Source organism: Aotus nancymaae, unplaced genomic scaffold (genome assembly GCF_030222135.1).
Source record: "Aotus nancymaae isolate 86718 unplaced genomic scaffold, 86718_ANA_hifiasm-v0.15.2.pri h1tg000019l, whole genome shotgun sequence".
NCBI lineage: Eukaryota > Metazoa > Chordata > Mammalia > Primates > Aotidae > Aotus > Aotus nancymaae.
Genome location: NW_026988431.1, coordinates 61,154,917 through 61,182,169, shown reverse-complemented (window position 1 = coordinate 61,182,169; position 27,253 = coordinate 61,154,917). Strand labels below are relative to the sequence as shown.

Sequence of the window (27,253 nt, the reverse complement as noted above, 5' to 3'; positions counted from 1 at the left end):
CTTGGGCTGATGTAAGAGATATAGAGGAGCAAGCAGCCTGGATTGCAGAGAGGGAATTGGTCCACCAATCAGAAGGCTGGTGTCGGCCTGGTGTGGGGGCTCACACATGTAATGCCAGCACTTTGGGAGGCCGAGGCGAGCAGATGACCAACAAGGTGAAACCCAGTCTCTACTAAAATACAAAAAATGGCCGGGTGTGGTGTCACGTGCCTGTAGTCCCAGCTACACAGGAGGCTGAGGCAGGGAAATCACTTGAACCCAGAAGGCGGAAGTTGCAGTGAACCAAGATCATGCCATTGCACTCCAATCTGGTGACAGAGCAAGACTCCATCACAAAAAAAAAAAAAAAAACAAAGGCTGGTGTCCCAGTCTGGATTCATCCTGTGTTATCATTGAACCAGTCACTTTTTTTCCCAAACTTCTCTTTTTGCATCTGTAAGAGGAGGATATTAATGCCTAAATTTCCTGCCTTACAGACTCATGATAATCAAATGTGAAAATATTTATAGTGTTTTATGTCTATTCACTTATTCATTTATATGTCCCGAGTGCCACCTACTTACCATCAGGCCCTGACTTGGTATCAGGGACACTACAGTGCCCACGACAGACACAGCTCTACCTTCATGGAACTCAGAGACCAAGAGACACAGACTCTAATGAATAATGACACAATTGATTAATTTATTATATAACATGCTCCAAAGGAAAAGGGCAGAGTGCTATAATAATAGTTTACAGTGGTGAGATAGGGTCTAAAGTCATTCACAGATCAGAAGTGATGCTCAGAATGAGACCTGAGGGGTTAGTCAGAGCAGCCTCACAGGAATTGCAAAAATATGGCCTAATGATTTTCTTTAACATGCTGATTCTTGAATCCCACTCCCAGAGATGTGGACTCAGAAGCATCATGAAAAAGCCTGAGGAGCTGTGTCTGTGCTTTTATTTCGTTAAGTTTCCAGGTGATTCTCGTGTGTAGCCAGGCATGGGAACAACTGAGCTAGGCAAAGAGTGGTGAAGAACAGAACAGAAGAAACAGCTACTGTGAAGACCCAGAGGTGGGGCAGACCCTTACTGCTAGATGCAAACCAACTGCAGCACAGGTAGAGGCATCTTCTGGAAGCTTCTTAGTAGAATCTCAGGCCCCATTCTTGACCTAAGGAGGCAGAAACTGCATTTTCACAATATTCCCAGGTGGGTTTTATTTATTTATTTATTTAAGCCGCAGGCTCCACTTCCAGTGACTTTTTTTTTTTTTGATGTCTGTTAAAATACCTAGAAGCACTGGGTAGAATTGACAGAACCTTGAAGGAAGAGGTCTGGCATATCTGTTCTGGTATCCTTAGCTCCCAGCACATATAAGGCACTTGGTAAACATAGTTTAAATCAGATCGCACAAACGTACATTTTTATTTTGTGGAAACCGCCAAATCCAGAGATTACTAAGACTGATGAAAAATTAATCCTTCTTCATATGGAAATGGGCAAAGACATATTCTAATGAAGAGCAGGGAAACTGGCACAGTCTTTGGAGAGGGCAGCCTGGCAAAGGGCACCAGAACATAAAACATGCATGCCCACTAACTTGGCAACTCCCCGCCAAGGAGATTAGCCTAAGGAATTACACAGACATGTCTGCAAAATATATGTCCACGGTAGCATTGCTTACGAGAAAAAATTGAAAATAGCTTCAATTTCCATTAAAAGGCAATTAAACCATTGTTGTACATAAAATGAACAATCCTGCAGCTCTTCAAGATGACAGCAATGACATATACTGTCTTGGATATGACATATCACTGATTCATTAGGTTTCATAAAGGTCATAAAAATATCTCAGTTTTGTGATAAATGTTTCTTCCACCTCCTTCACCTCTTACACCTTTGCCACCCCTGAAAGAGTAAGACTGACCCCTCCGCTTCCTCCTCCTCCTCAGCCTACTCAACATGAGGAGTGTGAAGATGAAGATGTTTATGATGATCCACTTCCACCGAATAGAATATATATTTTCTACTTCTTATTATTTTCCTCATAATTATATTTTCTCTATCTTATTTTATTGTAAGAATACAGAATATAACACATATGCAAAATATGTGTTGACCATTTGTGGTACCGGCAAGGCTTCTGGTCGACAGTGGGCTGTCAGTAGATAAGTTTTTGGGGGGTCCTAAATTATGTGCAGATTTTAGGCTGTGCAGGGGTCGGCGCCCCTAGACCCCAGTGTTGTTCAAGGGTCAACTGTATTTACAATTGGTATTTTTTTGCTTATAGGAGATAAAAAATATTTTCATGTTCATAAAAGAAAACAAAACCCTCCACTTCAGAAAGTGGAAACTACTCTATTTGGCTCATAGAATCTGTGGGACACAGTGAAGAGAAGGAGAAAAAGGAAGAGAAAGAGGAGAAGGGGGATGGCGTCTTGACAATCTTACGCCTCCATCCAGGTAGACCCAGCCCTGGCTGCACATTAGAATCACCTAAGAAGGCTTCTGACGTCTCTGATGCCGGGTTCCCATCAGACCAATGCAATATAAATCTCTTGGAAATGTGGCTGGGCATCATTATTTCTAAGAGCTCCCTGTGTGATTCTAATGTGTATCAAGGCTGTGAACCCTCGGAGACTGGCCTGACAGACCAAGGACACCTGTCCCTCATCTACCTGCACGTGACGTTGTCCAGGGTGCCACTGGAGGCATGAAAGACTGATCAAATCACCTTCTAAGCCAAGCTGTTCATCAGCATGAAGGGCCTCCCCTCAATTGCTCTGAAAGTCAGAGCACAGAGAACCAGCATGGGTTGCCGTTGGGGTTACTCCAGGAGGCAGCTTGGAGGTCTGATTATTTGGGAGCAGGAAGAATTTCCATATAAAAGCACAATGCTAGGTTTCATATCTTGAGAAATTATAAAATTTCCTCTTATCTCTTTCTCCTTCTCTGTTCATATCACCGTGTGAACTTGTTTCCCCTAAACAAGTCAGTGGAAATTGAAACACAATGTCAAAGTTCTGGATTCTTTAAGTACCAGCAGGTTGGCTGTACTGTCATAGGCCAATCACCATTTGAGACCCACCAAGTCCAGGGTGTGTCTCAGGGAATTGGAAGCATCAAGGAGATCCCAACAAAAATGCCCTTTTCTGCATATCTTCACCGTCCTAAAAATGTCCCCTCGGTCATTTCTCAAGCTGCTTTCCAACAGACTGCTACTTTCCAGGTCACTGGAACTCCTGGTGTCCTCCTCTCCACCAGGTAACATTAGATTCTGTCTGCTTCCATCTGCGAACTGGGTGAGTCTTCATCTCCAGCTGAGACGCGATCGCCGTTTGTAATTAGATGGGCAGCTTACTAGCTGACAAAGTAACAGAATTTCTTCTCTTCTAATGCCAAAAACGGTTGCCTGGGTGCTTTCAGCCTGGTGGACCAGTATTTCAATTTGGCTTTTGGTTAAATACAGTTGTGTTTTTCTCTGTTCATGTCCAGTGGCTAAAGTAGGGTTTCCTGCTCAGATAAGTCCTAAGTCATTAAAGGATGGCAGACGGAGGCAACCCCATGAAATGTTAACAGTTGTCAGAGGCTGCTGGCCACAATGCACTGTGCTCAGCTTCTTATGAGTTAACGTAAAGTTGACTTATTCAAAACCTTGCTTAGGAAAAAGTGACAGTCTCCCAAACCGTAAATAATTATATATCTTTTCTTTAATAATAATATCAGCTAATATGAACCTAATTGAAAAGTTTTCTTGGCAGGAGAAGAAGATTCACAAATTAAATAGCAAAGATTGAGGTGACTACAACTTTAGGACTTTTAGCCAAAGGCAGTTTTGTTTATATGGCATGTATTTTGCTACCACTGATGGGAGAACTGGGGTATGGTGGAGGGAAGAATAATCAGGAAGAAAGAGACAGCAAAGAGTGGTTTGGGATAAGCCCTTAGGGAAGTTAAGAATGAGTACACACTTGATACCAACTTAAGCTGTTCCAGTTTGGCCAATTCAACTCTACAGGGACATCCCACATCACCCACACACGTAGCACGATGTTCATCACCAAGCACTGTTCTACTGTTGCTACATTAATAATAGAGGAAGGGAAAAAGACTCTGGATAAGGGTGAAGGAGGAAAGATAGGCTTTCAGATCCTATTTGGAAAAAGATGAAGAGCCAAGAGTAGATTGCAGAGGGGTTGGGGGAGGCGTTCACTGCTGGTGACCAGAGCATGTGGCCACAGAAGCTGGCATCCTGGCTCTTCCAGTGCTAGTTTCGGAGCCTTGGATAAATTCCCCAGCTAGCCTGACAAGCCGATGTCGTCTTCTGTTAAGGATACCACCCCTTTCAGGTGTTGCTTCTAAAACTGTTAAGTGCAGACTCTGCAGCTATGCTGTACAGTGTAATAGCCACTAGCCACATGTGACTATTTAAATTCAAATTAATTAAAATTAAATTTAAATTTAAAATTCAGTTCTTCAGTTGCACTAGACACATTTGAAGTATTCAGTAGCCACATGTAGCTAGTGGCCACTGTATTAAACAGCACAGAACATATTTTCATCGTCACAGAAAGTCTGCTGGGCACTGCTGCCCAGCAGGCCAGTCTCCAGAGCTGCTCGGAATGGAGTCACTTTTGACAAATGTCTTAACTGTTCTGGGCCTCAATTTCCTCATCTTCACCTTGGGAGTGGTTAAAAATGGCACCTCTCACAGGGCTGTTGTTAGACTATACAGACAGCCCTAGCTTACGATGGCTCTACTTAATGACACAGACATGATACACATTCAGTAGAAACCACACTCCTCCCTCAATGCTGGGAAGTGGCTGTGAACCACAGCTCCCAGTCACATGTTTTCAACTTGGGTTATTTTAAACTTATAATGGGTTTATCAGGTACCCTATCGTACGTCAAGAACTGCATATAAATCGGTTAAAATTATGGCAGGTACATAGTAAGCATATGTAAGTGACACTGTTATTTAGGTGAGGATTATCTAGACTTTTTTAAGCACTATGATTTGCATTTCAGACATATAGCCATTTAATCTCTCAGTTTTTAGCCTCCCAGAAGAGGCTCTTCTCTTGTGTGTATGTGTGCCTGTGTGTCTATTTTACCCCCTTTCTGCGTACAACAGAAAGATACCCAGAGTTCAGAGTACTAAGGAGGCTGCTTCAGTCCTGTAATGTGTCCCAAGAGGAGTTCACTCTTTTTATTTGAAGATTTCTCACTAAATTAATAGAATGGGGACTCTGGCTAGATCCACATGCAGGGGGATTTGCCAACGCTTGCCTATGACACACAACACAAATTAAGCATGCTCAGTACTAGGCTCTAATGTGGAGGCTTATTTATTAAAATACTCTTCAGACGTCAAAATAGAAAATGCAGTTTACAACAAGAGCAGTTTTCTTCTTGTTGCCCAGGCTGGAGTGCAATGGCACAATCTCGGCTCACTGCAACCTCTGCCTCCCAGGTTCAAGCAATTCTCCTGCCTCAGCCTCCCGAGTAGCTGGGATTACAGGCATTCGCCACCACGCCTTGCTAATTGTGTATTTTTAGTAGAGATGGGGTTTCTCCATGTTGGTCAGGCTGGTCTTGAACTCCCAATCTCAGGTGATCTGCCTCGGCCTCCTCAGGTGCTGAGATTACGGCCGTGAGCCACCACACCCAGCCGGGACTATGCTTCTTAAAGAGAGAGGGGCCATGACCTCATGGATCTCTTCAACGCAGAGCACAGTAAAATGGGCTCTCCTTGGGCTGATTCGAGACACCAAGCATCTTGGCCCTCTCTTCCGGAGGAGGCAAAAAAGAATGGCAGCAGGTCCAGCAGCCTGGCTTGGTGCAGGGATTTTATGTCATCAACCTGAGCTTCAGATCTGAGAGAGAGGAACTGTCTCAGACAGGTCCACCCCACACGTGACTCAAAGAACAACGATGACCCAACAGTCCAGATAGACCTGAAAGTTTGTAAAGCATCTAACCCCTACATTGAGGAATATTTTTATTCTTGTTCAGGTTTGTCAAGCAGCGTTTCCCATTTCTTTTTCAGATCGAACTAAAGGCCATTTTGATAGCCTCTTTTCCGCTTCTAGATCACTCTTTGAGCAAAGACATTCCAGGCATCATGGCAAAATGGTTTCTTGATGTTGACTCACGCTGTCCTCTGTATACTCACATCTAAATATCACTCTGTGATTTCATCTAGTAATAGACACCATATTAAGGACTGAAAATGTAGCAGAATTAGAAATCTTCAGAAGGAGATGTCCTCCTGAAGGTCTTTTAAAATCGAAGAAAAAATCAGAATAGCTTACTCCTAAAAGAATGGTACGAGGCCACAGACAACCTTGCATGTGGACATGCACACACAACCCACGGCTTTCGCTACTGTGAGATGAAATTCAAATCTCTTTGAGAAGGAGGACTTGAACAATGCTGCTGAGTGCTTGTGATTGGCCAAGTGAGAGAGATGAAGGCTTGAAACGTGTTCATTGGATTTAGCAAAATGGAAGCTGTTGATGACCTCAGCAAAAGGAGTTGTGGTGGCAAGGGACATGTTCCTGCAAGGGCAAGTTGTGGTGGCAAGGGCAGAATGGGGAAGGCCAACGGCTGACAAGCTGTGAGAGAGTGGACACAGTCCAGGGGGGAGTAGCTATACGGTATAATAGCCACTGGCCACATGTGACTATTTAAATTCAAGTTAATTAAAATTAAATTTAAATTTAAAATAGTGTGGCCTGGTGCTGGTGGATGCTTTTACTTGTTAGTTTTAAGAGATGGACCTGTTGAGGCTAATTAGGATTCTTAGGAGAGTCCATGAAATTAACAGAATTAGTTGCCTCTAGGAGAGTCGACGAGAAGAGAAAGAAAACCAAGCTATTAGAAACCGATGTTACGGAACTGAGGTCTTTGCTTCCATCTTTCAAGTAAGGATGTTGGCTTGAGCTTTGTGTAGCAACTGGGAGAATCTTGCCTCTTGGCTCCTGGTGATTTGATTCTGCTGTTTTAAAGGTAGTTCTGCAACCAAGTAGGAGCTTTCACTAGGCCTGAAAATTGTGTTTCCAAAGTGAAAAGAAAGCTAATAGTAATGTTAATTCAGTGGAGGGTACAGACCCTAAAACAGTTTGCCATAATGGAGATGCGTGGAAATGTAACCACAAAAACCGAAGCTATTTCTGCATGGTCAGGAACAGGAGCATGCATGTTATTCTGGGAGCGTCTGTGTTTCCTTTTGTTTTTTAGTTACATAATTCTTTTCTGATTTTAAAGGAATACATCCTGACCACAGAGAAGATAAAAATATTAGGTTGATGCAGGAGTAATTGTGGTTTTTTGCAATTTTAAAAGAAGAAAAATCAGAATAGCTTGATGTTGACTCATACTGTCAATTTGAAAAAATTGCAGAACCTGATGCACCAACGTAATAGATACCCTCCCTAATCCCACCACTCAGAGTCTCCACTGTTAACATCTTACCGTACTGCCTTCAAAGAGAATGAAATTAAACCATATCCTTTATTGCTGTTGTTGTTTTCATTTATCCTGAGTGATTTCTAATGTCATTACATGTTACTTTTTCAGAGACAGGGTCTTGCTCTATCACCCAGGCTGAAGTCCAGTGGTGTAAATCACAGCTCACTGCAGCTCCAAACTCCTGGGCTCAAGCCACCCTCGTGCCTTAGTCTTCTAAGTAGCCACCATGCCACCTTATTGCTTTTTTCTTTTGGTAGAGATGGGGTCTGACTGTGTTGCCCAGGCTGGTCTTGAACTCCTGGCCTCAAGTGATCCTCCAACCTTGGCCTCCCGAAGTGCTGGGATTACAGGCGTGAGCCACTGCATTTGGCCAATAAGTATTCTTCTTAAACAATATTTTAACAGTTGCTTAATATTTTATTCTTTGAATGCCTCATAATTCATTTAACTGTGGCACCATATTGAGAAATGTAGGTTATCTCCAACTTTTTTACCACCGTAAATAATATTGCAATTAATGCCTTTGAAATCAATCTTTTTCTGCACCTGATTATTTCCTCATGATGTAGCTACTTTCAAAAAACATTTATATCAGTTCATAGTCCCACTATCACAGTGTGGATGTATCATTTCTTTGATGTCTCATTAGCAATGATTATTTTTATTTTTTAACCTTCCCATGTCAATAAGTGAAAATATCTCCTTTTCTTGGCATTTCTTTGAATATTAGTGATAATTGATATATTTGTACATATTATTGAATATTTTATTTGCATAAACAATTGTTCCTTACCTTGCTCTATGAGGAATACATTCAAACTTAAGAGCTTGCAGTCTGGAAAAATTTTAACTCAATAGTTTAGAAGCAAGCACTAATCAGTTGAATAGTTTGCAGGCTGGAAATTCATTTAAAAAGTCACCAAACGACATCTGGCATTCTTTTGTGAGCAAGGGCTGTTAGCATTGAAAACTGTTCTCCTAGCTTTCAGATTTCCTAACGGAAAGACATAATGATAGGAAAGGAACCTGCCTCCGGAGAAGAATTCTCTGGACCACGGATCCAAAATGTGCCCTGAGGGACTGTGCAGCCCCATCCTCAGAGGAGACACCAGAAGCTAGAAACGGACAGTGCACTCCTGGGCAATGCAAATCTCTATTTTACTAAAAACGTTTTACTTTCCCAGACTGTCAAAGGTCTCAATTATTTTCCTTCCAGATCAAAAAACAAAGAAGAAGCAGCAAACTAAAAATTAAAAACATAACTTTTATGTTGCCTCCTCTGTGATTTATGAGGTTTTCACTGCTCTGATTGGGTAAAAGACTGACATCTCCAAGGAGCTACATGAACCCTCTACATCAATAAGTATAGCTCTAAGTCTAACTAAATTTTAATATTTTTTTAATATTTTATTGCATTTTAGGTTTGGGGGTACATGTGAAGAACATGCAGGATTGTTGCATAGGTACATGCATAGCAATGTGATTTGCTGCCTTCCTCCCCATCACCTATATCTGGCATTTCTCCCCATGTTATCCCTCCCCAACTCCCCACCCCCCGCTGTCCCTCTCCTAGTTCCCCCCAACAGACCCCAGTGTGTGATGCTCCCCTCCCTGTGTCCATGTGTTCTCGTTGTTCAACACCCGCCTGTGAGTGAGAACATGCGGTGCTTGATTTTCTGTTCTTGTGTCAGTTTGCTGAGAATGATGGTTTCCAGGTTCATCCATGTCCCTACAAAGGACGCGACGAACTCATCGTTTTTTATGGTAGCCCCCCTTATTCACAATTGTGCTTCCCATGGTTTCAGTTACGCATAGTCATCTGAGGTCCAAAAATATGAAATGGAAAATTCCAGAAACAAACAACTCAGAAGTTTTAAATTGCATGCTGTTCTGAGTAGCATGATGAAATCTCACACCGTCCCACTCTGTCCCACCCAGGACATGAATCGTTCCTTTGTCCAGGGTTCCCCTCAGTCCCTTGTGGCCATCTCAGTTATCAGATCGACTGTACATTGTATCACAGGGCTTGTGTTCAAGTCACCCTCATTTCACTTAATACTTGCTCCAAAGCACAGTAGTAGTGATGCTGGAATGTTGTTATAGTTATTCTATTTTATTATTATTGTTGTTAATCTCTTACTGTGCCTAATCTATTAATTAAACTTTACCATAGGTACGTACATATAGGAGAAAACAGTATATATAAGATTCAGTACTATACACAGTTTCAAGCATCTGCTGAGGGTCTTGGAATTTAGCCCCTGCAGATAAGGGGGAAATACTAAATGCTACTGTAGATTTTAAATTTGTGTTTCCCTTAACTTAATGAGTATAAAAGCGTTTTTAAATAGAGATAATTTATCTATAATTAGATATAATTATTTTTAGATAATATAGTTTTCCAAAAAAATTTGTAGAGACATGCAATGAAAGGAGAGTTTTCCCATTTGCAAAATCTGGGACTTGGACCAGATGATGTCCAAGGTTTTGTGTTCTGTAATTTTATGCACAGAGTAGTTAATAAAGTCATCTTACATTTAAATAGATGTCTCGAGATAGCAGGAATTATTACCAACTACTATTGTAAATGGTATCTTTTTAAAAAGAAACACTTGTGCCCAAGACTCTTCTAAGTATTGTAGAGGAACCATTTATTCTACAAATATTTGTCGACTACCTACTGTGCACAAGTACCTGCTCTAGTCACTGGGGATTCAGCAAAGAATGAGACAGACAAAATTCCTACCTTCAAGGAGTCTGCAGTCCACAGGGAAGAGACAGACGTAAAAATAAACAAATAAATGTCAAATCAAAATAAGTTACTCAAACCTAGATGAATAAGTAAATAAGTGGATAAATGGATATGTAGACGATAAACAGAGATAATAGATGATGATAGATGGGTAGATGGGTAGACAGATGATAGATAGATGACTGATAGATACACAAATAGATAGATACATAGATAGATGCACAGATAGATACATAGACAGATAATGAGGGAAAGAGTACAAGAGACCACAGAGAAACCAGGGCCACTTTTAGCTCAAGTGGTCCGGCAGGACCTCTCCCTGCAGAGATGACATTTCAGCTGAGACTGGAAGCATGAAGAGCAAGTCATGCAAAGACCTGGGGAAGAGATTTCAGACAGAGGAAACAAAAGCAAAGTCCCTGTGACAACAGAGAGCCTGATGTACTTCAAGAAAGGAAGGAAGTCAGCGGTGGCAGAACCAAGGAGGAGGAGGTAGGAGATGAACTTGGAGATGAAATAGATACCAGATTGTGTAGGGCCCTGGAGGACATGGTAACGACCTTGGATTTCATTTCCTTTGCAATACAAAATCACTGGAGGGCTTTAAGAAGAGATCCTAGCTCTCAAGTGTTTCACAAGCTGCACAAGGCAATTGATGAATACATGTTGAGTTGAGGGTCCTACGGGAAATCAGAGAGGAGGAGGCTCACGTGATTAACACACATTTAATGACAGATGGAGTATAGCTGAGTCCCAAAGGAACACGGAAGTGTGGATAGCTTCAGAGAAAAAGGCGAGGGAAACAGGAAGAGAAGCTCAGACGTGGGAATCGGTATAGTCAGTGGGGAGACCTGCTTGCCTCACGTTGCACTGTCCATCTCCCAGGCCAGCCTGAGAGCTCCTGGAGGGCAGGAGCGATCTTTTTCTTCTTTTTACCTCTGCGTTTTGCACACACAGTGCAGGCGTTAACTAGGTGCCCCATATTTATAGAAATTCACTGAGAACAGTAAAGCCAAGAGCAGAGCGAGGCTGGGTGTGCTGGAGTCAGGCTTTGCTGAAAACTGAAAATCCGCGGAGCATTTATAAAAACCCGTATCGATGAAAGTGAAGTTCTACTTGTCCATTTATTGTTGTATCACATGAAAAGGCAGTTCTCGACATTTACAAGGGTCTAGCTGGAATTATCTGACTTAAATAGCAGATTCTTTCAATAATAGAAATTTTCTTCGGGTGCAATGAAATAAATCTCAAAGAAACGGTGGCCAGCCCCCACAAGAGCAAAACCTAAAGTGCAAGAGAAGCCTGGCTGTGGGTTAAGATACAGAGAACAGAGAAAACAAAAGTCATTTCAAATATGAGCTCCAAACCCAGGGGCACAAAGTCAGCTATCCGAATTGCAGTAATTGACTTCTCTCTATATATGTCTCTATATGGACAACGCTATTTAGCATGTCCAGAGTGAGCAGCTGCAGGGATGCGTTCAGTTAAAGATTTTCCCGCACAAGCCTGGGGAAGCCAACACATTAATACTAATGTGAACAAATTCATTTAGGAGACGCCTGCTAGAACTGGGCTTCGCCAGGTCAGGCTGAGGAAATGCCCATTGAGGCCACAACACTAGGAAGACTTTCAAGATTAGGTCATCTTTCTTCCCTCAGATCCTGCAAGGAAAAAATACGTTTAGAAGGACCACAACCGTATAGCCAACTAGGCAAACGCCTAATTCTCTTCTGGAGATTATCCCCAGCCTGGGATAACATTATATGCAGAAAATATAGGCTGCTCCATTCATCTTGTTCAGTGGAGCAGTAGGGGAAGCACTGGCTTGGAAGCCAGGAGACCTGCATCACTCGGGTATGGACTTGGATAAGCCGCTTCAGGGCTCAGGCTCTGAAGCTGCTCCTCTGAAAGCTGCTGGGTGAATGACTCTACCGTGAACATTCTTGACAGACAGTAGTACATGGAGTTTGGGTTAAGTTTTTGTTTAATTAGGGACAGAATTTTTGCAAAAGCATATAAACGCTCAGCTGAGTGTTTTCAGGAAAAGAGAGATGGCAGTTTGCCATAGAGTACAGAAATACGAAGAGACACATGTCTAAGATAACACTGGCTCTTAGAAGATGGAATGATGTTCCCCAGAGATGTCCATGTTCTAATCTTCAGAATTTGTGACTATGACGAAGGGGACTCTGCAGAGGTGATTAAGTTACGGATCTTGAGATGAGGAGATTATCCTGGATTAGAGAGTAGACCTGATACCATTACAAGGATCTTTATAAGAGGGAAGGAGGGGGTCAGAGAGGACAGAAGATACTTTGCTTCTGGTTTTAAAGAAGAAAAGGACCACAAGTCAAGGAATGCAGGTGACCTCTAAATTCTAGAAGCTGGAAAAGGCAAGGAAATAGATTGTCCTCTGGGACTTCCAGAAGGCACACAGCCCTGCAGAACTCAGAGCTATAAAATATCAAATCTGTTGTTTTTGGCCACTAAATTTGTAGCTGTTTGTTACAGCAGCCAGAGAAACCTAATACAGGAAGGAGTTCTGTGAGATATCTGATAGCATTTCTCTATTTTGTCAAAAAGTCTTCAGGAAAGCCTCCTTTCCCTTCAGTATCTTAGGGGTCCAGTTAGTGTTCTGTCCTGGGTGTAAGGACAGGCTGAGATGGGCATCCAGCCAGAGTGGGTGCAGATTGTCTTCTAAGGGCTCAGATTACACATGGCATGAAGGTACTAGGCTGGATGATCTCAAATACAAATATTTTATGATTTTATTATTTCAGAATGGCCTCCACAATCACATTTGGGGTGAGGAAACCAGAATTTTTGTGCAAAAAGCCACCTTACACATCTCTCATGAGTACACTTTGCAACCTATAGTATCACTTAGAAAGTCCTTATCATCATTTTCTAAATGACAAAATAAAAACCTTGGAAAGCTGTGGCTCACTCAGGTCTCACCCATACCTTGTCCTGCAGGACGGGGACAAAGCCTCGGGTCTCCTGATTCATGAGGAGTATTCACACTACGCTCATGGTATGATAGCGTGCTCTCACTTTTCACAGTGTTAATTTTGAAAATCTGCATGTATTTAGAAAGGGCCTGTGGGCTCATCATACTTCCCAGTAACTTTTGTGTGCAGTTAACCCCCAAGTAACTGGAAGGCTTGGGAATTATGTTCTAACTAATTAACTTTTCTGGCTAACCAAATGTGAACCAGAAAAAAAACTGTTACGTCAGTCTTCCATTCAAAGGTTTTCTAAATTTTAATGGTTCACTCTCCTTCTTTGGTAAGCAAAGCACTGCAAACAGCTTTTGATCTCCTTCTGCTAATTACCAAGTCTCTTACGGTGTCTTAGCGATATCTGGGGCATTGGTCACATTTTCGATGCCTGTACTTATAGGTTGCTTTGTGGTTTCCAGACTGCATCCACAAGCATCATCTCATTAAATCCTCATGACAGCTTTACAAGGTAACTATTATTTCTCCTGTATTTCAGATAATAAAACTGCTGCTCAGGGATTTTAAGATACATACCCAAGGTCACACAGCAGAGTCAAAGTCCAGACCTCAGTGTTCTGACTTCACGCCCAGTATCTCTGTAGACACAGGGGGTATGGTTGACTTCCAGAATCTCTCACAGCCGTGGAATATACCCATGTATCAGTCAGGAGCCCAGCAGGAAGCACGTGGCACACTCAAGTCTGGTGTTTTGAGGAAAGTTAATGAAAAGAACTACTAATATATTTGGGGAAGATGAGGGCAGTGGGTAGAGAAATCATGAGGCAAAACGCAGTTCCAAGGGCTACAAACATGAGTACCACCCTCTGCCTGAAATGACAGGGGAGAAAACGGGTTATCAGAACCAGAGATAGGGCTAGGTAGAGAGGGCCACCTGGCGGGAGCCACAGCCAACCCACAGTGACCTGGCAAGGGGCAGCTAGGGATAAACACCTGGGCTGCCTCTCTTCCATCCTCCTGATCCCCTGCTGGTGCCTCCCACTGACCAATCCAACCAGAGGGAGGGAGTCTGTCAGCTCCCCAGGACACAGCCAGTGGGCTGCTGGGTGGCTCCGGAAGGAGAAGCAGAGGGCACTCGCACTCCCTGAAGCTGCCTCGTGCCAGAATTCCTGATACTCCGTGTCATCGCTTGTATGGCCATAACAGCTACCACTGAACTAAGCACACACTAGGAACTCATTAAATACTTTTTCAATGATTAATACAAATTTTAAAATATTTTATGGTGGCGTAGAGGGATTAACTGGGTTTTGGTATTATTTGTCCCTTCTAACAGAGAGGTTTCCCAGCAATATCTGATTAATGAAGAGTTTTTGGACTCTGGTTTTGTTAATATTATCATATATACAATGAATAACACATAACACCAATCAGAGACCTGAGACTCTGACCTGGGAGACCCTGATCCATGGGAGAAAGGTGGAAGGTGACGTCAGACTGTGGCCATACATGCAAGGATGCCTGGCCCCAAGCAGAGACCGGAGGCCCCAGACCTGAGGTCCATGGGAAAGGAGAGGAGAAGGTGATGTGGGGATTGAAGGAGAAACGTGGTATCTCGACACTGAGTAACTGATTTCTGAACAAGCTTCTCCGAGTAGATGCCCTTGAGAGTGTCTTCACCACAGTTTCCCACAAATATATACACAGATAGTATTTGCAACCCTGGAGCATTGACAAACAGGGGAGCAGAGTGGGAACCTTTTGTAGGTAGAAATATTGCCCCAGACCAGGTAAAGATTGAGTATTTTCATAAGGTTTAAAAAAAAAACAATTATTTCAAACAAACAAAATTAAATGAGTTTCTCTTTATTTTGCTCTGCTTGGCGTTGGCAGCTACCTGTTTATTTACAGGCAATCATTATTTATACCTTCAAGAATTAATTGTGGAAGTGCAGGAATGAACACATCAGACTCTTTAAGTTTATAGCTCAGATGTGCAGATATCTGCCCATTTCAGAGAAAACAGCCTCAGAAGAAAAATATAGTTGCTTTGCCTAGTACATAGTAAGGGATCAGTGCTATGTCATCAAACCATTTACACCCTCCTTTCTATGGAAGGTGCACAGCTTCACCCTGTGCCGTGTGACTCACCTGCCTTCTTTGGGAGGAGGACACTTCTCACCCCACTAACTTTGCGCTTGGTCATATGGCTTACATTTGTCAATGGAAAGTCAATGGAACTGCCAGTTCCCAGCAAAAGCAGTAGAGACATTTCACATTTCCACCAGTTCCTTGTTCCTGGCCTGTGCCATGAAAGAGCAGCATGCATCAGACAGGGATTGCTCCTTCAGCCTGAATCCTGGCATAAGCAGGTGTGTGAAGTAGACCCCAGTCCGGATTGGGGAAAAGATCTGAAGCTGATCTACTGTCTGGAGTAGAGCCACAGCAAGAGACAAACATCACCATTGTAATATATTAAAATTTGGGGGGCTGTGCATGGTGGCTCATGCCTATAATACCAGCACTTTGGGAGGCTGAGATGGGTGGATCACCTGAGGTCGGGAGTTCGAGACCAGCCTGATCAACATGGAGAAACCCCATCTCTACTAAAAATACAAAATTAGCCAGGCATGGTAGCACATGTCTGTAATCCCAGCTCGGACTTGGGAGGCTGAGGCAGGAGAATCGCTTGAACCCGGGAGGTGGTGGTTGCAGTGAGCCAAGATTGAGCCATTGTACTCCAGCCTGAGCAAGAAGAGTGAAACTCCATCTCAAAATTAATTAATTAATTAATTAATTAATTAAAATAAAATTTGAAGTGTTTGTTACTACAGCAAAAGCTGATTAATATACTCAGTAACTTTTTAGAAACAAAAAAAAAACCAACAAGTTTTGAAAAGGAAGCTTAATTGATGCAACCTCATTTGCATAGCTGAAATATGTGGTCGGTGTAGATTCTCACTCCCCTTTAAAGACATTCCAAGTTAAACAAAGTTGGCTGTGTCTGGGACTCCACATACAATATGAACAGGCTAGCACATTGTTAAATAATGTGGTAGGTGATCAAAAAATATTTGAAGTGGGTTTGATCAAACACTTAGCAAAGATACAACTGAAAAAAACAGCAATCTGAAAATCAGGAACCCTGGTTTTAAAGCCAACCATGCATCTGAGTGAATTTGTCAGGCACCAGAATTGCATGATTTAAGAGTAACATGTTTATGCACACGTGCGCGCGCGCGCGCACACACACACACACACACACACGGCCAGATGGATCAAAAACATCTCCCTTACCACTCTGTCAGGGTTCAAAAATGTCAACCATGATAAGCTGCAGCCTATTCAAGCAGTACAAATCAAAATGAGATTGATTTAGAAGCTATAACATGTGAGGCACTGTTGGTCACAGAAGAAATTGAAGATGTTTAGTCTAGGAAAGATAAGACTTCAAGATATATGCTAGTTGCTGTCAAAAACTCGAAGACTTATCCTATAAGCAGATTAATTCTAATCTGTATAGATACAGAGAGCAAAACAGCAGACAGCAGAAGAGAGTTACTGGGACATACATCTGAGTTCAGTTTACTAGGGTGTTCTGTGTGGGCTGAGCAGACCCCGAGATTAAGACGCATCTGGCCTGCACCTGGCCACGTAGTATAAAGTCACAGAGGCGGACGTGCAAGCACATCCCCAGTTGCGGTGCAAACACAGAGCCATATCCGGTGAGCCTGGAAGGAGTAGAAGAGCAACAGAAGCCAGGTCTTCAGGAGAGGATCCACCATCAACGCTTATGCTAGCTGAGTGAGCCAGAGTAAGCCACGGGCATAAAAGTCAGAAGGGGATAGGGTGGTAACTGTAGGTGAACCTACCACGTTCTAGCCATCCCAAAGCTATGCGTGCATCTTGCGGAAAAAGTCAAAGGCATAGAAGAATGAGAGAAGGTATAGCATCCAAAGGCCTAAGAAAATCTGCTGCGGGGCCCCTTTAGATAAAGGAAAGCAGGGAAGAGGAAAGTCATTCTCTACAAGTTTGAGAAAGGTAAACAAGAATCCCTTGGAGTGGAAGTACCAGGGTGTACAGTCTGCAGCCAGGAGAAACACAGGGGAGGGTCAACAGAAAAACGTCCTGATTAAGGACTTGGCATCAAATCAAGGGCCCTCTGAGAGCTGCCTAAGGAGGCGGAGGTGGCGGGAAGGGTGTCAGCAGTAGGGAACAAAACCACACACACACACACACGCACACACACGCACACAGACACCCCTGGTCGGGGCCATAGCAGGGTGATCCCAAGCTAACACTCCCACGGCATGCACTGTATGCCAGGCACAGTACTAAAAGCTCCACTCTTCACCACAACCCTGTGAGCTACGTCCCACTGTGATCCCATTTTATAGATGGCAAAACTGATGCATAGTGAGGCTTTGCCCAAGGTCACTTAGTAAAGGCAGAGCCAGCATTTGAATGCAGGGAACCTGACTCCTGAGTTGTGTCCTTAATCCGGACCCAGGAGCTCAGCCCAGAGGAAGAAAAGCAGGGAGGTGGTGAGAGCGTTGGCCAAGACCCAGATACAGGAGTGGGCAGAGACCTCAGCAGGGTCCTCAGATCCCACAGTCGCCAGATGGGGCTCAGAAAACCAGGCAACGTTTACTGTAACTACAGCCTCAATTTTCCTGAGGACATCAATTTTAAAAATTTTGTAGCAATCCTAACTGTCCCACCTTGTGAAAGGGCTGCCTCTATCAGCCGATGTTCCCTGCCGCCCAGATGCTCCAGGAAAAGCTGGACAGCTACTCGTCGGGCGTGTCACGAGGGGAGCTTTGTAGTCCCTTAGCGTGCTTGCAAAATCAGGCAGGAACGATTTTTTGACTCTCTACTGTTTCGTGAGAACTCGTTTCCTTCCTCTCCTCACCTCCAAAGGCAGGCTCTAACCTGATTTGATAATCCTACTCATTCGGCGAACTACAAAACTGTAATTATTTGCATCCTGAAACAAACCCGCTGTTCCCATCATTATCCTTGGGGTCCACTGAACCCTCAAGCCTGCCAGCAAGCACCCCAGTGATGACTCTCTTCTCCCGGAGGCCCTGTAATAAGCCTTCCTTAGTTATAGCTGTGAAGTATTTTGAGACCTGAATTAAAGTGCTAGAGAAAGCACAACACACATTGATTGTTCGTCTTGGAAAGACAACAGCAACGAGCTTCCGAAACTATCTTTGATTAACATAATCTGGGGGCACTGAATGTGGATATTGTCAATAGTCACCTAGAAGCATGTTTTCTTTTGTACGTTTTGTTCTCTCCAGTAAATTTCCTGCCAACAAAGGAAATGCCCCCAACTCCCCGTTGGCATCAATAAAGCAAGCGCTCGGGAATTGTGTGAGGGGAATAGGCCGGGAGGGGGTGCTTGCCACCCTCAGCCTTATTTTCAGTACAGTTTCTGATTACCAGGAATATAAAGTGCAAATAGAAGCCATCACCTTCGTAACAAGGCTGGTTTGTTTCTCGGTGTCCTTGTGAGTTTCTGATGAAGGCCGCACAGGACAAGTATCCCGGGGATACGTGCAGATAGAGAGTGCCGCATCCACAGTCAATGCCCGCCCAGGAGAGCAGTTCAGAGGCCCCACGACCTGCCCGGGGAAGGAAACAGGAAGTACCTGCCAGGCAAGTGGCCTCCTGTGGAAAACGGCAATACCTGGTTTTCCACATGGAGCACTTGTCATTGTGATAGGCCTATAGATAGGCCACACTTCAGATAAATTACCGTTGAATTTCTGGGGTGGGGCACGGGCCCCAGCAGTTCTGAAAGATCCTCGGGGAATTCCAATGTGAGGCCAACATACCACCACCAAGGGGTCTCAATACAGGAAACCCATTCACCACAGCTGGCACGAAGCCCACCTGCATTTACCACAGCCACAACCTGCCACGGGGCCACTATCCTTGATTCCAACAGCACAGGGTTTGGGAGGCTCTCCTCTGGCCGGCTGACCGTTGTCCCCTTCCTGTACACAGTGTCCTGTGCGTCGGCACTGCCCCGGCTGCAGAGTCCCACTGGCTGGTAGATCTCCGCTTACCTGTCGGCCTCACCCTGCGGCAGGTCCACAGCCCTCGCCTTTTCACATCCATCCCAAGTTGTCTTAAAGGGTCCTGGGCCCAAGACTCTGCCGCAGTTACAATGAGCTCTGAGAAATGTGAGTCCTCTCCTATCGCTCACCTGAATAAAGCCCTCCAGGGGCTTCTCACTGCGCTGAATATCAAAATCACACCCTTTATCTTGGCTGACCAGACCCGTGGCAGTCTGACCTCTGTGCAGCTCAAGCAAGAGAGCCCCACAGAGCCCCTGGCCCAGCTCTGGCTCTGGTGACTTTGGGCAAGTGACTGCCCCTCTCCTGGCCTCCTTTGCCTCATCCGTAAAGACAGATATGTTGTGAGGATTAAATTAGTCGACAGGACACTCAAATCCTCCCCCTTACCCCATATCAGTCTCACTTAGATCCCAGCAGATGCAACACCCACTCTACCCCTTTGAACCGTGACGTGAGGAGCCCTTCCCTGACACCTGGTACAACTGGCTCCTTTGCACCACTCAGGAACCAATGTCATGTCCACAGAGACCTTCTCACCCCTTCATCACCCCATTTTGTTTCCTCTAAGCCTGTACCAGTTTGCTAGGGATGTCATAACAAAGTACTATGTCGGTGCAAAAGTAATTGCAGTGTTTACAATTTCTGGTTTACGGCCATTACTTTTGCACCAACCTAATACCACAGACTAGGTGGCTAAAGCAATGGAAATGTATTGTCTCACCATTCTGGAGTCTAGAAATCCACGCTCAAGGCGTCGGCAGGGTTGGCTTCTGCCTCGTATCGAGCTTCTGGGGGTTTCGTGGCAATCTGAGGCATCGCTTCACTTACGGAGGCATCGCTTTATCTCGGCTCTCCCCGTGTGTGTGACTGTGACTTTTGTGCACAAATTTCCCCCTTTCAACAAGGACACCAGTTGTATGGACTAAGGGACCTCCCCACAACTAATTACACCTGTAATTGCATTATTTCCATACAAGGTCACATTCTGAGGTGTGGCAGCCAGGACTCCAACATTCTAATTTGGGGGGACATGATTCAGCCCATAACACAGCCTTTATCCCTCTCTGAAACGGACTGGTTTTATTTGTGAACCTGTCTATTGCCTCCTGCCTCCTCACCAAACGTCAGCTCCGTTAGAGCAGGACCTTGACTGTCTCATTTACCGCAGGAACTGCTGCATAAGGCTGGGCTGACACAGAGAAGATGCTTTGTATCGTTTCTTCAATGGATGAATTAAAGCTAAAGCCACAGGCCAATTTTCTGAATAAGGACACTGAAGGTACAACAGCGAAGCTACTATTCAGCTACTAAAAATGACGCTTCCGTAACTATTGATGTGGGAAAACATTCTTACGTATTGTTAAGCAAAACAAGGAAGTTTCAAGTCAGAATAAATGGTATAATAACATTTACAAAACACACACACACATATATATGTCCATTCAAATAGGCGTGTAGTTACATAAAAAGGGGTCTGAAAAATTAGAAGGTTGTAGCTAGCTGGATAATATTTTATTTACTCGTGGTTTTTTGTTGTTTATATCGTCTGACTTTTCGGCAATCGATATGCTATGTTTCTGTAATAAGAAAAATTTAAAAAGCCAAGCTGTTCAGGGAAAAACAAAAACATCCGTTATCTCTTATCCGACGCTGCAAGCTCCGTGAGAGCAGGGACCATGTCTCGGTATCTATAAGCCTCAAACCATGTTTGGCACATAACAGGTGCTCCTTATATGCTGACTGAGTGGAAGTAAATAGATACGTGGATTCATTTCCCCACAAGGCTTTAACCAAAGCAGTTGTTCTAGCTAGCCACCTTCCTGGTAAACATACGGTATATTTTCTTACAAATGTGAAAATCTTTAGAAGAAGAAAGAGGAGAGGAGGAAGGGGATGTGGAAGGGAGCAATGCAGACACTCTAGCCTGTTAAACATCTCTGGCATGTTATCCAACTGTAGTGATATCTAAGGTGTTGTCAAGAATAAAAACACAGCATGAAGCAATACCATCAAAGCCAGGAAAAAATTAAACCAGAAAGGCTGTCACCCAACCCTGTGAACCAAACAGCCACATTTCACCTGATTCTTCTAATTAGTGTTTGAAAAGCCTTTAGAAGCAGACAAGTGCTACATTAAGTGCTTAGTATTCATTAATAATATGAGTAAATTAGGTAGGCAGGTACCTACTGATTATGCAAATGTCCTCAGCTTGTCAGTACGGTATTGGGAATCCATGTCTGGCTATACTTCAAAAATTCTATACATTTATGAGTTTTATACATCTTATACAATTTTTATAAATTTTCTCCAGCTTCTAGCTTCCAAAGAAAGTAGCTTCATATAATTGCATTTTCTAATTTACTAAACTTTAGAAATTACCTAACACTGTAGTTCTCAACACCCAACACCCCTTTTTATAATAAATATTTTGTCACACCTCCTTTTAGTATCCTGAAGTGAAATTATTGATAATCTATCTATATACAATGTATTTCACTGTGTAAATACCCAGGCATATCCAAATGCAGATGTCAGATGCTTGCACTATGTGAAAAATCACCACAAATGTGCCAGTTCCAGGTGGCAGGCTGTTCCAGAGTGTGGCATGAGAAACGCAATACCATGAGTGGATTCCCATGGGGCCTTGGTTTTCCAAAAGGGTGAACAACTCCTCTTAAGTTCCAAATTAAAGACATTATCATCTTCCTTTGATTTATTCTACAGTTGTATTCCTGGAAAATTCAATTTACTTGAATATTAAGACAATCCAAAATATCCTATGAGTTTATACGTAAAAGAGAGTGAGGTTCCAGGCTCAGATCATCATCGCCAGCATTTTCAGCTACAGGAATGTCAAGCAAAACATCTGAAAGTTCTACACATTTCACACCTCAGAGCCCCCCAGATGCCAGGAGTACTTCCTGCCACTCCAATGTTTGAGAGTAAAAAAAAAATCCCAAAACATTTTTTATTTCATTTGAGAGCCAAGTGCCAAAATAACCCAGGAGGTGGCATGGCCCCTCTTGAGACTCATGGATCTAATTTTACATCCTTATGTAAAAAAATGTAGATATCAGCCCGGGCACAGTTGCTCACGCCTGTAATCCCAGCACCTTGGGAGGCTGAGGCAGGCAGATCACCTGAGGTCGGGAGTTCAAGACTAGCCTGACCAACATGGAGAAACCCCGTCTCTATTAAAAATACAAAGTTAGCCAGGCGTGGTGGTGCATGCCTGTAATCCCAGCTACTTGGGAGGCTGAGGCAGGAGAATCGCTTGAACCCGGGAGGCAGAGGTTGTGATGAGCCAAGATAGCACCATTGCACTCCAGCCTGGGCAACAAGAGCAAAACTCTGTCTCAAGAAAAAAAAAAATGTAGATATCATGTCCCCTCATAATATGCCCAAGAATCATAGACCAAGTATTGGCACGATCAAGAGGAAGTCAGAGTTGAGCTGGATGAGCACTTTCCATGTGCCAGGCACGGTCTTAAACTCCTGATGGATGTCACTCATCTAATTTTCACATAGACACTAGGAACGAGACTTCATTGTTCCATTGGACAGTTGAGACTGAAACACAGGCTTGGCTCACCCAAGACCGCAGAGCAGTAAGTGGTAGAGCCCTAACTCAGACCATCCTCATCAGGATGACTGCGCAACACGGCGCACGTGCCAACTGTCCTTGAGGGCTGGAGAGAAGAGCAAGGAGCCACGAAACCCTTCCGTGTTATGAGCACACAGGCATACCGACTCTACCAGTTCAGGACGCTAACCTCCCGACTCTACCAGTTCAGGACGCTATAACCTCCCGACTCTACCAGTTCAGGACGCTAACCTCCCGACTCTACCAGTTCAGGACGCTATAACCTCCTGACTCTACCAGTTCAGGACGCTAACCTCCAAGCATTCCTCCAAGTCCAGGTTTGTTTCTCACTCGGTCTTATCTTCTGCTTTCTTGTGTTTTTCCTGCAGACATTCATGCCCAGGAGAAGGCTGCATTGGGTCCCTCTGGACCTTTCCTAAAAGGGAGATCCCTGTTCACTAGATGAGTTCCAGAACCATCCACTAAGGCTTTGTAGCCCCCCTTCATCAGCTGACCTTCACTGCAACCCCTATCGCTCAAGATGAGTGGCTTCCTTGCCTCGCTGGACCCCCGGCGGGTGCAGTGGGGGGCTGCCTGGTATGCAATGCACTCCAGAATCCTACGCACCAAACCAGTGGAGTCCATGCTAGAGGGAACTGGGACCACCACAGCACATGGAACCAAGCTAGCCCAGGTGCTCACCACAGTGGACCTCATCTCTCTCGGTGTCGGCAGCTGTGTGGGCACTGGCATGTATGTAGTCTCTGGCCTGGTGGCCAAGGAGATGGCGGGACCTGGTGTCATTGTGTCCTTCATCATTGCAGCCGTGGCATCCATATTATCAGGTAAGTGTCTCCGTGCAAGGAAGTACTGTGGAAAGTGTGCTCACCAGCCTGGTCACTGCTCCTCCCCCTTCTCCGAGTATTTAGTGGTGAGATGGAAAGTGGATCATCATGCTCTTCTTTGCCTTAACTGCCAGGGAGGTCAGGACCAGGCTTTGACTGAATTATAGTAGCTTTCTTTTTCTTTATTTCTTTATTTTTGGAGATGGAGTCTTGCTCTGTCACCCAGGCTGGAGTGCAGTGGCACAGTCTCGGCTCACTGCAACCTCTGTTTCCTGGATTCAAGCAGTTCTTCTGCCTCAGCCTCCCAAGTAGCTGGAATTATAGGCACCTGCCACCACAGTTGGCTAAATTTTGGATTTTTAATAGAGATGGGGTTTCACCATGTTGGCCAGGCTGGTCTTGAACTCCTGACCTCATGATCCGCCCACCTCGGCCTCCCAAAGTGCTGAGATTACAGGTGTGAGCCACTACACCTGGCCTATTTTTTCAATACAGAGAATTATTTCTGTTCTCATACGTCTCCCAGCTTCTCATTCCCCATCATGTTCTAATGGCTCTGTTTTTATTTTAACTCTCCTTTTCACCAGAAGATAGGTCAATCCTCTTGGGGAAGAGGGGAAGGATGCAGCTAAGATATAAATAATAAAAATAGGCAGGACAGCAAAATGACAAGTCAATAAATCTGACATGATTGGGATCTGATAAACCTCAAACTGGCCTCGTGTCCCCCAAGGAGAAGGGAGCGAGCCAGGAGATTTAAAGCCCTTGTGAGAATCACGATGCGCCATCTGCCACAAACACCTCCACAGATTTATATTCCGCAGAGACAGGCCCACTCGCAGCTCCTTGTCTCCCCTTGAGAAAGACTCATAAAACTCATTTTTTAAAATAAGGTGCCAGGACTCACATCCAATACGTTGTAAAAAGGGCTCTCCTGTTGCCTTTCCTCTTCCTTCCCCTTCCCTTCAGCTGCAATCTCCAGTGTCTTCCCAGAATTCTGGAGCAGGCTGATGGACAACTTGAGAAAGGAAAACCTCCTGCTTCCTGATGATTGCATTCCAAAAGCAAGAGGCTTTTCTGGGTTTGAGGGTGGCAGATCATGTGGGCCACCCATGTACTGACAGGGAATGCCTTGGTCTCTTTGAACATTTCAGGAGAAGTAGGAATTCTAACTTATATTGGGAATTCTGTGTACCAACGCGTGCCATGATAAGAAAAGCACTACATTAATATCGTACATATAAATAGTCTTCATGTACACACAAAGACAGACTACAAACACACAATCAGAAAGTGAGGATTGTATTTAATGTCTCTTTACTCTGACGAGGAAAATAAGCTGTTTATCAACCTGCTGTCATGCCTGCTCTTTCCTGTTATTTTACCATTTATTCCCTTCTCCTTAAGTCACCCTCTTACAAGCAGGAACATCCTAACAGTTGAGGTTTCTTCAGAATAGGGGGGTTTCTGTCTTATAGATGAAAATAAATTCTCCACATGGATGAACTTCAGGAATACTTGCAATTCATTTAATGTGATAGAAATTATCTCCAAACTTTTTTGTCAAAGAAATTGACTCACCGTGAGTTCCTAGATCTAAACGTGTTATGTGGAACAGAATGTTAATAGTAGAACAAAATGCAGCCATATAACCAGAGGGTTCCACAGAAGGCACAGGGCCGACGCCCGAGGTTAATGAAGACTACACAGTTTTCTCAAGATCTCATCCTATTTTGACCCAGTCTCCCAGACCAAAGTGATTTTTGTGAATGAAGTACCTGAGTCTTATTCTTCACAGGATACATTACATCCGGAAACCAGAGCCTGTCCTCCACCCCCACCACAGTGCTCAGGGGCGAGGTATAATCTAGACTTTTCCACTGCTCACATGGAGAGCCTGAGACTGGCCCAGACTGTCTTATGCTGGAGCAGCTCACACCAGCTGCCGAGAGCACTGATTGTGCATACCTGTTTCCAGCTTTACATTCAGTGATGTCATGTTGTTAACGTGGAATCAGCTATGGTGGGACTATGTGTTTGTTGTTTTTACTGTTGTTCAGACCACCACATCACTAGCCCACCTCCACTAAAGACCCTGGTCCTGCCCAGGAACTGAGGCCTTCAGCACAGCACCAAGCACAAGAAGAAAAAACCCTACCCCTCCCCAAAACAGGACTCCCCCTCTCCACATATGGCCCATCCGTAACACTTCTCTATACTTTAAGACTGACTCATCTAACCACTGAGGCCATTTAGAATCCTCCTAGAGTCCCTAGCCTGGGCCAGGACCAAAATATTATGACTTGTGCCAATGTTCACATGTTTGTAGCAGTTTATTCAAGCAGGCCTCTCCCTATATGATTGTTGGTCACTAAACTAAAGGCAGTGCCCCTTCAGCGCCTTCTGACTTTCATATCATCCCCACATCGCCCCACCTTTGGCGAAGCTTCCCCCTGCCTCTCCATACCACAGTAACGCAACTCCCCTCTAGCTTCACCCTTTCTCATACATGGTCCTTTTCTCCTTCTGGTCTTAATTAAAACCTGGCTCACCTGAGGGTGAGTCCAGTCTCCACAACTGTGCGTTTATCGTCAGCAATAATTGCTGCTTAGTTGCAAGAATGAGGTAAAAAGAAAATTGGGATCAACTTAGATTTAACTTTTTCCAAGCAGAGGGAGAAAAAAGTAATGGGGTTAAGGGTATTTTCAAAGGACTCACATAATCTAGGCTGAATACGAAGGGAAGTGAAGACACAAGACTCATGAAAAGTGGTAGAATCGGACGACTGGATTGTTTCCAGTCTGTCACCAGTATAAAGAAACTCACTGTAAATATCTACAGGTAGGTTTTCACATAAAGACAAGTTGTGGTTTCTCAGGTAAATACTCAGGCGTGAAGTTGTCAGTTTGTATGGTCTGTGAATGCTCAGCTTTACAATAAACAGTCGAGCGTTTTTCCAAAGTAGCTGTATCATTTTTGACTCGCACAGGTGTACGTGAAAGTTCCTTGCCAGCACTCAGAATTGTCAAGTGTTGTTTTTTGTGGTTGTTTTGTTTGTTTGCCATTTTAAAAGGTGTATAGCAATATTTCAATGTGGTTTTAACTTGCATTACGCTAATTACTAACGACGTTGGACATCTTTCTGTTGGTTTGTCATCCATGTGCTGTCCTTGGTAAAGTAATTAAATCTTTTGCCCTTCTTTTTTTTTTTTTTTTGACATGGAGTCTCACTCTGTCACCCAGGCTGGAGTGCAGCAGCGTGATCTCGGCTCACTGCAACCTCCACCTCCTGGGTTCAAGCAATTCTTCTGCCTCAGCCTCCCAAGTAGCTGGGACTACAGGCATGTGCTACCATGCCCAGCTAATTTTTGTATTTTTCATAGAGACAGGGTTTTGCCATATTGGCTGGGCTCGTTCCGAACTCCTGACCTCGTGATCCGCGTACCTCGGTCTCCCAAAGTGCTGGGATTACAGGCATAAAAGCTACCACGCCCGGCCCTTTTGCCCATTTTTTAATCAGGTTTTTTTATTTTCTTATTATTAACTTTTAAGCATTCTTTATA

At 44.0% G+C, this 27,253-nt stretch overlaps 1 protein-coding gene across 1 annotated transcript in view; it reads left to right on the top strand.

The window, feature by feature from the left end:
* The window catches only part of SLC7A14 (solute carrier family 7 member 14), a 114,967-nt gene that overhangs the window by 34,106 nt on the left and 53,608 nt on the right, over nt 1-27,253 (top strand). The window contains exon 2 of the mRNA XM_012476629.2: nt 23,235-23,690. Within this exon, the coding sequence (XP_012332052.2) occupies nt 23,387-23,690 (304 nt within the window). The 5' untranslated portion in view covers nt 23,235-23,386. The remainder of the gene's footprint in view (nt 1-23,234; nt 23,691-27,253) is intronic.